The 14525-nt window shown below is 34.8% G+C and overlaps 1 protein-coding gene and 1 long non-coding RNA gene across 2 annotated transcripts in view; one reads left to right on the top strand and one right to left on the bottom strand.

Moving 5' to 3' along the window:
* The window catches only part of LOC144221748 (uncharacterized), a 194420-nt gene that overhangs the window by 32055 nt on the left and 147840 nt on the right, over nt 1-14525 (bottom strand). The window lies entirely within an intron of this gene.
* Nucleotides 8392-14525, top strand: part of PPP1R3A (protein phosphatase 1 regulatory subunit 3A) — a 38604-nt gene continuing 32470 nt past the window's right edge. Inside the window, exon 1 of the mRNA XM_077752260.1 lies at nt 8392-9179. Coding sequence (XP_077608386.1) covers nt 8392-9179 — 788 coding nt within the window. The remainder of the gene's footprint in view (nt 9180-14525) is intronic.

Below are 14525 nucleotides of genomic sequence, written 5' to 3'. Positions count from 1 at the left end.
GATCATCCAATTGTTTTATGATATTGAAATTTTATTTTAATGAGACAACATGACAAGAAATGACATTCTCATTCTCTGGGAGCTGAGAATGTGAAAGAATGTATATTTAGCCTTTCTAAGGGAATTTCCAAATTAAAATAAGTTTAAATTCCAAAAGTGTAGACAGGATAATATCAGATCCTTCCTGTCCTCACCTGTTTATCTTTAGGCCTCTAGGAACTTCATGTATTGTGTTGTGTAATTTTGGTGTGGTTTTGGAGTAGCAGTGAGTATTTTTCAGATGGGCTGATGGGATTTGGGGGTGGGAGATAAAAATTGGGAGCTGAAATCTTCACTGGAAAAGATATAACAATTACAACTCTTCTTTCTCTTCTGTGGTTACTCAAGTGTAAAGTGAACACTAAGTTACCTTAAAAGGAAGTTACAGAAGCAGAAAGAGAAGAAAGAATTTATTATAAAAGCAATAATATCTAATGAATTTGTGCTTCAAAAATATATTTTACACAAGTTAAAGCAATATATTACCTTATGTTTCATTTCAGTGTATGTTATTATGAACCGAACACCTGCTGTTTGCTAGGCTCTGTGCTTGATCTTTAAAATATATATCATCTTGGGGCACCTGGGTGGCTCAGTCAGTTAAGCAGTCAACTCTTTATTCTGGCTTAGGTGATAATCTCACAGTTGTATGAGTTCGAGCCCCACACTGAGCTCTGTGCTGACCCTGCAGAGCCTGCTTGGGATTCTCTTTCTCTCTCTCTCTCTCTCTGCCCCTCCCCTGCTCAGGCTCTCTCTGTCTCTATCAAAATAAATAAACTTAAAAAAAGATATCATCTCATTTAATATTCATAGCATTACTGTTATTTTTGTTCTACATGTATATCAAGAAAATGAGTATCCTTTAGAAAAGTCAGATATTTGTTCAAGGTCACATGACTGTCAATGTATGAATGATATTTTATTTTTATTTTTTATTTATTTTTTGGAAGGTCTCATTGAATTATTTTTATTTTTATTTTTTAATTTTTACTTATTCANATAGATCTCTTGTATCCTTGGTTAGGTTTATTCCTAGGTATCTTATGGTATGAACCATATTTTAAATAGAATTTTCTTGACTCAAATACTGTTTTCATAATGTGTTGCTCTCTTCCCAGTGGATTTCAGTCAAATTGATCTAGTGTAAAGTGGTAAGTAGATGAAGGGTACTAGCTTTGGGACTAATTCCATTCTTTATTAACTAACTGTGCTGAAAGAATTTAGTTCCATCTAAGTAAAGCTCAAAAACCAGAAAATTCATCAGTGGTGTGAGAAATCACAATAGTGGTTACCTTTTAGAAGTAGCCACAGGGAATGGATATGAGATGGACCTCTGGCAGGGCACCGGTAGTTGCTGTACACTAAAATGATTTATGAACTTTTCTGCATGAATGCAATACTTTAAAAGTTTTCCTTTAGTTGGCATAATTTTATGAAGACTTTGATTAGCACAGTAAGTTTTCATGAGAATATCAAATGTTGCTTCCACAATAAAAATAAAACACAAAAGCTAATATAAGTTAGATTGTGGCACAAACTGACAACATTTTCCTATTTTTTTTTTCTAAAATGGTATGTGCTGCCTTGTGATGCAGTAAGTTTTCAATCACTAAATTTATCTAAGGTAAGCATTCCTATTAAAAAATCCTAAAAGGGAGCCTTTAAAGGGTGGAGGTGGACAAAATAACTTCTAAGGAACTTGTCTACTCTAGGAGATATAATTTTAACTTTATCATGAATAAACACAAGCTCCTGAATGTGTTATACCCAACAATTTTTCAAACACTGTTCATCAGTGAGCAAATCATTTAAACCTTCAAGCTGATTCCACCTGAAAGAATGTGTATTTCTCAGTTTCTTATATTTTTAGCAACTCTTTTGTTATATGATTTAAAAATATATATGACTAAGCAACTGGTTAAGCAAGAGATTATGCCTAGATTTTTTTTATTCTTAAGAAAAATCGAAAATAATCCCAAACAGTTGACTACTCTATTGGTAAAAGATGATGTGCCAAGGGAAAATTTAAAATGATGCTAAATATATCTATTCACTGTACCAGGAATGCCTTATGAAAAATTGAGCAAGTTCTATTTATTTCTCCCGTAAATAGTCAGATTAGATATGCATAATGTGTGTATGTGTTCGTATAAACATCATCATGTATTTTTCATATTATACAGCAAAGAGATTTTTATAATGGGTCCTGATTCAGTTTGTGCTCAACTTTAGGTGCATGAAAGGGACAGACTGGCACATATTCTACTTTTAGTTCACAGGACTGCCTCCTCCCGATTGCCAAATCATTTGCAGATATCAATAATTATTGAATATTTGGTTCAGAGACTCTGGAAGTAAATTCGGTATGGTCGACACAGTAAAATGTAGACATGCACAAATTTAACATATACTTTCAGAGAATTTTCAGATCCTCTGTTTGCCATCCACTTACCCTGCAATGTCAATAGATTACAGGTTTCAAGTTCCTAGCCTGGTAAACTAATATGTACAGTCAAGACAACTAAGTAATGCCGACAATGTTGCTGAGTTTGTTAGAATATTAAACACTATTAGGCATTGTACCCTGCATGGCAAATTCAGTTTAAGATTCTTTAAGCGGTTACCAAAGCATTAACTATTTATCTTCACCCAAAACTGTGCCAAGCACTGCATAAAGCAAATATCTGTCTTTGGAACTTAGGGAGAAACCCCTGGTTAATGCTAAATTTTTGGTTATATTAAGTGACCCAAATGGAGAAGACCCATAAAGGTCAATTAATAATTTACTAAAATATTATTAGGTTTAAGGTCTTAGAGAAATTTATAATATATTTCTCTTCTAGGGCTAATGCTGGATTCACCCACAACCCAAGTTAAGAATCCAGTTGGCCACTTAGATTTTGATGGTTTTATATATAAAATGAAGGGGTTTATGCTTGCTTGCTTAGTACCCCTAGCATTGTAGATTTTTTTAACTCTGTATTTCTGTCTTTATTTCAGTCAAAGGGGTTTAAAGCACATTACTTAATCCATATAAAATAAGCACTTGGTGCTTGAATATTATACTAGTTTTTCTTTTGTAAATTAAGCTAAGGAATGAGGATGCTGCTGTTGGTGGCAAACCCTTTTGCTATAACATGATCAATTACCCACACTGAATCATTCATCTCTCCATGGGATAAATGACACATACCTTTAAAAATTTATCTTCACCTGGCAAAGTTTCCACTTTCTGCTGATTTATCTGTGTGTCCTCTGTTGGTAGATGTGCACATTTGCAGAGGATTTTTTCCAGTAATTGGCATCTGATGAGCCGATCTGTGTCTGAAACTATGTTTGAAGTAGTGTCCTTTAACTCATAGTCCTTTAAATACTAAGTATCAATATTAGTTCTAAAAAGATCAGATAATTCATTTTTATAACTTAGATTGGTAATTCCCAAATAGGAGTATAGCTGAGTCTCTGAGGGAGAGAGAGGACAGTGTAAGATATTACATTTACCCAAGGCAACAAAGGTTAGGAAAGGTTGAGTGACTCTGTCATGAAGAAAAATTATCTGGACACTCTGGAGATCTTTCATCAAATGGAAAAAAAGAGAGTTCACAAAAGTTAATTGATTTAAAAAAATAAACTGGATCTAGAACAAATGAATTTTAATGACTATTTTTCAAAAAATGATTACTTTGTTAATTTTGAACTGTAAAGCTAATTCTGTATGTATGGGATGGGATGATATGGAAAACAGCAGATTGAAAGCAAGAGAGAGCTGAGTTCAAGTCTCAGCTTGGTTACTAAATGATGGGGCCTTCACTGTTCTGGGCTTCGGTTTTCTTATATGAAAGTGAGGGGTCTAGCCTACATGATCACTAAATGCCTTGGAGTTCTGCTGCTCTATAACTTACTAAATTTTATGCCTTTTTAACACAAGTATTTAATTAATTTTTTTAACATTTATTCATTTTTGAGAGACAGAATGTGAGCAGGGGAGGGACAGAGAGAGAGGGAGAAGCAGAATCTGAAGCGGGCTCCAGGCTCTGAGCTGTAAGCACAGAGATGGACGTGGGGCTCAAACTCACAAACTATGAGATCACGACCTGAACCGAAGTTGGATGCTTAACTGACTGAGCCACCCAGGCACCCCTATAAAACTATTTTATAGGCTCTATGTAAAACAAAACAAAACAAAAAACACCGAATACTTGAGAGATGATAGTTATGATTCTTTCTAACTAGAATACAGGTCCTTGTCTCTCTGGCCCACAGCCTCACAAATCATGTATCTTAACGAATCTATACCAAAATCACTTGTGCAGTATCATCAACCTGGAAGTTCTTATTCAGTAGATCTGATGGTGCACCTGAACCTGTGTAGTCTGAACATCTCTCAGTGACCCTTGGCTGAAAGTCACCCTTCCGGGTTCTCCTTTGACAAAATGTCTCTTGAGTTTAAGTTGCGAAGATTAATGACAACAATGGAAACAAATGCAAAGTTAGAATTAATCTCAAAAAAGAGGGTTTCTTTCTTAGCCATCTGTGGATAAACTCAACATTTCTTATTTATGACTTCCACTGGATCAGCATTTATAGATGTTAGATATTTGAATGTTTTGCTGTGACAACAAAATATCAGGGAATTGGAATTTAGTTGGCACGGAGACAGACTATGTATAAAGTAAGAGGAACATACATACATATTTTAAAGTATATATGTTTAAATGTAGTGCATAAGTTCATAATGATAACCTAATAATAAACTTTTAATCTCTAGTATCTTTGTCCCTCCAACTCCACTTGGCATTTTTTCACCCTTTTCTACCCAGCTTCTCTGCACCAGGAGACTGACCTGAAATGAACTGTACTAGTCCTCATAGCCTCTGGCCAGTGCACAGCTCTGGTAGGAAAGGAGAAGACATCCCAGGAAAGGAGAAGAGTATATTAAGTTTATGTTGTTCCTGGATCTCTCCTGGGAAGGTCATATTTGGCTGTCTGTGTTCCTCAACCAAAGATTGCACTGCTCTTTGTTTTGAAGCTCTGATGATTTCCCCTTTCCTCATCCTTTGAAGGATGGAAACAATGCTGATGCAACTGGCTCCCACTTTGTTGCACTAGCTCTTGTGGCTTTTCTTTATTTATACTTTATAAATAGATCCTTGTAAAAAAACCCTCCTGGAACTATCTTATTTTGAGCATGACATTGATTTCCCACTTATTGGGATCCTGACTGATACAGATGTTAAAGATGACTTTGAGAATCTTTGATTAATATAAATAAAGTGGAATATGTGAAAACTTAAGCTGTGGTTTGTTTAAAGAAAAAAAAGGTGTGGCTAAGTGGTTGAAGAACAGGATGGTAAAAGTCTTGTTAAAATTGAGAATTGAGGTAGTAGCAAATAGGAGAAAATGGGATGTTGAGTTGACCAAGAATTTGAAAAAGAAGCAAGGTGATGTGAATTTTAACTGAATACAAACACCAAGTCACAAGGCTGAAACCGGTAGTGTTTCTGTACCTGCTCCAGAGACACTTGATCTGTGATATTACATTCACTGGGGGGCAGCTCATTAACAGAATACTGTGGGCAAGCTAAAAGGGGTTCATACAGGAGTAACCAAATGATAAAAAAGTGCTTGAGGATTGACCTGTGAGGAGAGATTGAAAAGACGAAATCACTAGGCTTTAGCTAAGTGGTGTCTAAGGGGTAACATTCAACTGTCTACAATTATGTGAAGGTTATAAACTCTTAAAGAGAGGGAGTGATTACTACATATCAAAGGAGTAATTTGTAAAGAGACAAATTAAGAAGGGAAAAGTTTAGCTCAAATAACGGGACCATTTTCTAATGTAGAGCTATTTTATGTCTTATAAAACTGTGTTACAGAGTTAACTGTTACATATTATAGTCTTTGAAAAAAGACAATAATCAAACAAATGACAAATTACTTAATATTAGATATGTGGGTTCTCTACAATCTATTAGCTATTGATGTATCTTAGAAATCAGCCGTTCATAGCATATTTAGAAATAAAAATAATGCCTGCTACTATTACTGTAGGTTTAGTGCTAGGCATCTAACACGTAGCTCATTTAATTGTTAACACTGCACAACTGTTACAGAAAATGAGGGTTATAAAACTTAAGCAAAATTCTGAGCATTGCCCAGCTAATAAGAGACAGAACCAAGATACAATCCATGGGTCTTTATCTCTATCTCTGCTTATCATCCTTGAATAGTTAAGTTACTTTTGTACATTGGATCTATAAATTTTTCTTCTATTGTTTATATGACTGTAAGGATTATTGACTAATTCTTTAAATTATATTTTTACTAATAATTAATTAATTANATGATATAGGAAGGTAGCTTGGAATATGGCTACTCAAACTCCTGGTCATGAACTTTGCAAAGGATAGACATTTCCATAGACATTTTCCATTCTTGAACAATCCATGAGGTTATCACTCATTCTTGTTATATGGGTGAGGTAAAACCCAAATAATTTAATTTCCTTATTCTAGACACTATTCATTTTTAATTTTAAAACATAATTTCCTGAGCCACTATTTTATGCAATTCAAATTGTCCAGTAAGTTATAATATTTTACAAAGCTATAATATTAAAGAAATGCCATTGGACAGTTCTTTTTTTAATTAATCACCTTTTACAATTTAATTTACTTAATTAAGGAGTGCCTAAGTGGCTCAGTTGGTTGAGCATTCAACTCTTGGTTTCAGCTCAGGTCATAATATCGTGGTTCATGAGTTCAAGCCACATATCCAGCTCTATGCTAATAGCAGGAAGCCTGCCTGGGATTCTCTCTCTCCCTCTCTCTCTTTGCCTCTCCCTTGCTCTGTCTCTCAAAACAAATAAACTTTTAAAAATGTAAGAAAAAAAAAGGTTTTTAATTTAATTGAGTCAAAGAGCTATTGAAAGACTTGCTCACGGCTAATATTTCAAACTGTCCAAAGGACTATCAAGTCAAGAATAAGAGTCTCCTTTCCCCTACCTCAACCTCTATGATCAGAGATAACCACTGCTAACAATTCCTTCCGTCTTTCCAGGAAGTTTTTATGCAAATATCTGTGCACACTTTCTTTTCGCACTTAGCTACTTATCTTGGTTATCTTTCTGTGTCAATATATAAAGTGATACTGTAGCATTTTTAATGTCAATAAAACATTTTATATTATGGGTGTCCCATTAATTAGTTTCCTATTGATGGATATTTGGATAGTTTCTAGAGTTTTGAAATAATCAATTCTGTTATGAATACACACACACACATTTATCTTTGTATACTTATGTTGTACTGATAGGGCAATTTCTAGCTAGAACATTTCAGGGTCAAAGCATTGTATGTTTAATTTTATTTGCCTGATTGTCATTGTGGGTTTTACATTAACACAAAAACTCAATGGTCTAAAAAGGCTGCTCACACTTTAAAACTCACATCAAACTCCCAGATTTCATGGTATTAACTTCTGCTCTGTGGGCATAAAACGGCAATTTGCCAAAGATGAACATTTTATTCTACATAAATATTTCAGTCCTGGACTGGGCCTACCATTGCCCATATATATTTTCAAGTCAGTGACATATTATTTTGTGTGTATTTTTCCATAGCTTAATTAAAAGAAACTCACTAATGTTTAAAATAATGGATTTGACTAATTATTTGTTCTAGGCCTTGGCTCAGGCCATTTCTTCCACTTGGAAAATCCATTTCACTCCAATCCTGCTTGTCTATATCCTACCTACCCTTCATGCTTTATTTCAAAAGATGCCTTCTCCATCTAAGTCCATGTTTCCTCAGAACTCCCAGTACCTCTATTTAACCCTTTTATAGTTTATATTTTACATTGTAAGGCTCTGTTAAATAGTAGCTACCATTATTATTAGGCACTGGATTTTTCCAGTTCTACAAGTGTTATTTTCTCCTGTCTGCCCTTGTCTTCTCCAATGGATTGATTTAGCTCAAACTACATATTAATATTGTGATTGTTTTTATTTTTAAGATGAACTGGTTAAAACAATTTTTATTGTAAAGTTGCAGATTTTTCGACCCAGTAAAAAATGATTTAAAATGTCTTGTTGGAACCCAGCTAATAAACAAACGCAACTTTAAAAACTGAGAGTTAAATCTGAAACATACTGGTTAGAGTAACATGGACGCTATCATATTAAAGGCCTTTGGAGGCAAGCTAGCATAGTTTACACGCCATTGGACCTATTTATAGAGCTGACTCCTTTCTGCAATGTCAAGTGTAACATTATACTTATTTTAAGCCTCAGTATCTCAAATATCAGCCTCTACTAGTTGTACAGTTCTCTCTTATTTGATATCAGAGAGCCCAATGGAGCCTTCTGAAGAACCTAGTCAGATTAGCAAAGATAACTTTTTAGAAGTTCCTAATTTATCTGATTCTCTTTCTGAAGATGAAGAAGTTAAAGCTACTTTCAAACCTGGTTTCTCCCCTCAACCTAGTAGACGAGGTTCTGACTCTTCTGAAGATATGTACCTGGGCACTTCAGCTTCAGGTACAAGAAGAGTTTCATTTGCTGACACCTTTGGATTCAATCTTGTGTCTGTCAAAGAATTTGATTGCTGGGATTTACCAAGTGTTTCGACCACTTTTGACTTAAGGAAGGACATTTTCCACACAGAAGAATATGTTTTATCTCCACTATTTGAGTTGCCTTCTTCAAAAGAAGATCTTATGCAGCAACTTCAAGTACAGAAAGCAATACTGGAGTCAACTGAGTACCCTCCTGGGTCTACAAGTATGAAAGGCATTATTCGAGTTTTGAATATTTCTTTTGAGAAGTTAGTATATGTGAGAATGTCCTTGGATGACTGGCAGACACATTATGACATTTTAGCAGAATATGTCCCAAATTCATGTGATGGTGAAACTGACCAGTTTTCCTTTAAGATTTTGTTGGTTCCCCCTTATCAAAAAGATGGCAGTAAAGTTGAGTTTTGTATACGTTATGAAACTTCTGTTGGTACATTTTGGTCAAATAATAATGGCACAAATTATATATTGATTTGTCACAAGAAAGAACAAGAGCCAGAGCCTGTGAAACCACGGGAAGATGTTCCTAATAGACAAATAAAAGGCTGCTTAAAGGTAAAATCAAGGTAAGGATATATCTTATATTCATTATTCTTCATAATTTTAAAGTATTTTATGCCATTCTTCATTTCAAGTGTTGTAAGAAATAGCCATTCTGTTTAAAAAGATACTGCTCATTATATATAAAACAATGGTGCTAGGCTTTAACAAGGTCAGCGCTATTCAAATAATAGCACTGTGTTATCTCTCCTCCAAATCCAAGGGAAAATATGGGTATAATGTAATAGATGGAAGAGCAGGGAAGCAAAATTTGCATATTTCTTGCCCAATTACTTACAAATTATTAAGTTCGACCATGGAATGTAGATTCTTAACATGTAAAACTTCATTTTGACATGTATAGTATATTTACTTTTAGTGGCTTTTAAAAGTCTATGCTGTACATCAAAACATTTCTGATTCACACAAAACAGTGTTTCAATATGCTTTTAGTGCTCAGAAATTTGTAGGCTTCTCTCCAAACTTTTATGACTGATTGAGTCATACAGGGGTGTTTGGAGTGATATGTGTTAACTAAATCATAACAGCAATGACTTTAACAGCGAACTAAGAGAAAGACAAAAGTATATGAGTAATGTATGAATGACACATAAAAGTTTATAATTAGAACCAAATATAACATTAGAGAACACAAAGTAGCATAAGTTAGTAAAAGCAAATGGAGCAGAATTTTTAAAAACATGACCCAAATAGAAATAAGAATATTCAGCTTTATAGATCAGAGATTTGGGATGTGACTCCTCATTAGTAACCCTGCTCTCCTGTTAATATGAAAAAAATAAAGAAAACTGCATTCAGCTCCCTATACTGTCATAATTTCTATGACACTAGTTTAGGAGATAAAATATCGAGGAGGAGAAAGACCCCTTCTGCCACTCAAAGTATCTCAGTGGGAAAGTTGACATTGCTTCACAAGTCACAAGCAAATGTTTGATTGTCTTTTGGGTGGTCCATCCTAACTGTTACTAGACCTAAAGATTCTAGCAACTGCACTAGATATAGTGTAATGAAGAGGGAACTGTATTAGGAATCAAGACACTGAAATTCCAGGTGGAATTTAATAAAAATATAAGGAATGACCTGGGAAAAATTTTAACCTTTTTATGCTTTAATGCCTTGATATTACCATAAATATTAACACTAACTGTGTTAGTCTAACACACTGATGAACTAAATATTACATAGGTGGAAGCAATTCAATAATATAAAATATTTCTATTTTCATTATCCTTTAAAGTCATTTGAAAGTTCGGCCTACTCAACTTTGTGAATTTTGCCAACTTTCTTAGTCCAAATAAAACTTTCTCAAACTTTAACTGATGCTGTTAAGAGAATACTATAGCTGTAATCTCTACATGTGCTAAAATAATAACTTAGATGTTTATGAAATTACTTGGCATCATGTTAACTGTAGAGACAACAGAATTTCAACACTATTTAACAAAGTAATTTATATACACAAACATGTACATTGAATACTTTACAAACGAGATCATCATCAGCAAATAAGAGAGAAAAGCACAATTTAGAAAGGTCACAACCTTACTGTGCTAATAGAAATGCTAATAGAAGAAGTTGTATTTAAGTCTGAGGAATTTTCTCAAGTTTAAGATGCAGCCTAAAAATGCAAGCAATACATGCTGAACTATGGTATAGACAGAGAATTCCTTTGACAGATCAACCTTGACTTGATACCAAAAACAAAAATGGGCAACTGATAGGTCTAATCTTCTAACCCAGTCGTGATATTATTGGAACTTCTCCTAGTCTAAGATATGTATAACTATATATATCCATACACACATTTGTATTCAGAACAGTAATCATTGGATTCATAGCGGACACCATTCAAGTTTTAATATTGCTTTGGGGAAAAACCTGAGAAGAACTAAACCACAAAATGGTCTAAAGGCCTGTAAAGTTTCCTAATGAGTTATAAAAATGGAAAAAATCTCTCTCCTTCAAAACCACAAATACATTTTCTGCACTTCTATAACTTAAAAATGACCAACATAATTCAAACCACATTTTGAAAAAAGCATTTGCCTCTGGAGGAGGCCTTTTGTGCTGAGTTTCAGTCCAACATGAATTTTTACATCTGATTTATATACCACTCAAAATGGAGTGTATAAAGGAAATCCTGACAGATCCTTAGAACAGCATGTGCCGTAATAGAATATTTATACAGCTTTTCCATGATATAATTTATATGCAATGGGGTTTCAAATATTCCTAAAACTCACACAAGAGAGCATTATCAAATTTCTAAATGAATACTCCAGTTGGATTTCATTGTGAAGAATTTAGTTAGGGAAAAAGAGCACACCTATTAGTGTTATTTTGCAAAACGTGTACTTGACTAAAATAAAAGTGAACTAACACTTGATCAAAAAATTATAGCTTCAAAACTATCCTCCACCCTTCAAAGAGCTATAGAATCTAGATGGAGTTGTTTTGTTTTGTTTTTAGTGTTTCCACACTTCCTCCATAGCTTAATTTGCAGGTCACTTCTTCTATAGGATAAATATAGAAATTTATCTGGATTTTTGCTCCATACATGTAAGCAATTAATAATAGTGTCTATATAACTCAGAGTTAAAGTGAAGATAGGCTGTCATGATGCAGACAGTAACATCTAACTTGAATTCTTTTTAAAACCAAAGTTAATTTCGTATCAGTGTCCTGGAGATTGACTGTATCTTCTGAAAGTGTCCACAATTCCTTCTAATAAATACAGAATGAACTGTGGGAACACATTTAGTGAGGTAGGATCTGTTATGTCATTCACCCTAGGCACTATGCTTTTCCTGTGGAGATATTATTTTTTTTAGGTTAGAGTCTGCAAATCTCTACATTGAGGTGGTTGTCTATTTTCTTTGATGTTTGTTGATCTATCCACTTTGACAGAAAGAAATATCTAGAGGGAGAGGAAAGCAGAGTTCGTAACTCGCAGGCATGTGACTGAGAGTGACCCAAAGGTATTTAATTGCACGGAAAGTCATGCATCATGAGACATTTGATAAGTGTCACCATGTATACGGCACAGGTGTATGTGTTAGCAAACAAAATAAGCAGATTCTGATCTACATTCCTTGGCCTTTATTTCAAAATAAATGACCAAAAGAAATTAATGACACTGATATAAATTACATGTACAGAGATAAATAAGCTAAAACTAGCATGCAGAAGCAATTAAAATTATGAGCTTCAGAGTTAAACATATCTGGCATAGACAAGATCTACCATGCTGGCTGTGTGACTTGGGCAGGTTAAGTTTGGTTTCTTCATCTGCTAATTGAAATAACAATAGTACCATATTATATGGGTTGGGATTTCTGTGAGATAATACATATCACCCTCTGGCACAAGGTCTGGCACATAGTAAGTTACAGATAATGTTAACCAATATAAAAAAAGACAAGGCTAACTTTAGCTTTAGGTGGATCTCAAAAATCCTAGAAAGGCTCAACCTGCCCAAAAGTCTTTTTTTTAAATGTTTTTTATTTATTTCTGAGAGAGAGCGCGCAAGCAGGGGAGGGTCAGAGAGAGAGGAAGACACAGAATCTGACATAGGCTCCAGGCTCTGAGCTAGCTGTCAGCACAGAGCCCGACGTGGGGCTCAAACCCACAAACTGTGAGATCATGACCTGAGCTGAAGTCAGGCGCTCAACCGACTGAGCCACCCAGGTGCCCCCCAAAAGTCTTGATACCAAGACTTTCCTTTAGGGTTTTAAGTTTTCAGCTTTGAAGAGCCATTTCTTTGTTGCAGGATTTTAATCAATAAACAAAACTAATTAAATTGTAAATGTTCAGGAGAAATGTGTCACTTTATATCTGAAACACCTTAAAACTGAATATGTTAATGAATATTAAAATTCCCACATTTACCAGATGAAAAAATGGAAGAACAGATGGGAGGGGTAAAAAAAGGCACGAATTTTGGCATTGAACTGACATGCATATTAATCTCACTAAAATATATACTTAGTAGTTAGGTGATTGTGGATATATTACTTTACTTCTCAGTGCCTCATTTTATTCATCTGTAAAATAGGGGTAATGACGGCTGATATTGTGATGACTCAATACCAATAAAATAAGATACTTTTAAGGCTTCTAATACAGTGCTGGGCACATAACAGAGAATCATCAAAACCCAAATCATTATCAAATCTTGTTCAGCTAATTTTTGATTCTTGGACTTGCATTGTTTCTCTAGACCTCATAGTCTACGTTGTTCAGGTTCCAAAACTCATTCAACAAGTGATTACTAAAGACCTGTGTGTTGTTAGACACCAGTATCCATGAGAAACATGGCTGCAAACATGACTCTGTGAGCTGAGGAGAGGCCCCAAGGAAAAGGCTTTCCCAGGGGCTGAGAGCAGAGAAAGGGAGAGAGAGAGAACATCATCTCTGATTCTTTGGCTATACAATGGAAGCTAGGGATAAAAAAATAAAATAAGAACCATTTACATTATGTTTCATGTTTTCTGGAATATGTGATCTATAACTGGTCTTGTGCAAGGGCTAGGGGAATGACCTTTTTTTTCCCCCACCAGCTGCTAAATGTATGTTCCCAACTGTTGGGTACACAGACTGACTTCATCTGGTTTTGCATTTTATTAAGTGAAACCAATTTATTATTTTAAGTAAAGAAATGGCATGATATAGGTGTTGGATGGTATTTATAACTTGGCCAGGTGAATACAAATAAATTCCTGAAAGATTTCAATGCCAAAGAAGAAAATTGATCAGTCTTCAATTTTTGTACCTGAGGAATAGAACAAGGCACATTCAAGAAGGGAAAAGAGAGAAATAATTTCTAAAGCATAACTTTAAGATTACAGAGAGTTTACCTTTCAGGGTGGTATAAAATTGTTAAAATGAGGCCAAGAAAAGCATTGGAAAATGGAGCATAAGATATAGTAATGTTGCATGTTCCAGTCAGGCCCATTGGATCGTGAGACTTCCTTAATTTACACTTACAGTATAATCTGGGATCCTGGATATAGTCCAAAGAGGTGTAAATAGCCCCATGAGACCTTTAGGACTTAATGTATTCCATAACTAACTTGTTGTGAGTCCATACTAATTGTGGAAGCCAGGTCTGGCTAAAGTGGGGGGGGGGTCTGGCAAGACCATATGGAAACATAAAATGCAGCTGCACAGGACCTGTCAAGAGGACCGTTTAGAAGCTGCCAGCTGGTTGACAGCAAGGAGCCAAGTAGCTTAGTTTCCTTGGAGATCTACCAGGGCTTTGTGGCTTCCTAGTTTTATATAAACCCATAGCCCTAGAAGCCTAGACTCCCTGGAGTAACTTTGTAACCTTTTTTTTTTTTTTTTTTTTTTTT

Source organism: Crocuta crocuta, unplaced genomic scaffold (assembly GCF_008692635.1).
Source record: "Crocuta crocuta isolate KB4526 unplaced genomic scaffold, BGI_CrCroc_1.0 scaffold397, whole genome shotgun sequence".
In the NCBI taxonomy this organism is placed as follows: Eukaryota; Metazoa; Chordata; class Mammalia; order Carnivora; family Hyaenidae; genus Crocuta; species Crocuta crocuta.
Note: the sequence above shows the minus strand (reverse complement) of the source record. Positions and strands in the feature narration are given on the sequence as shown.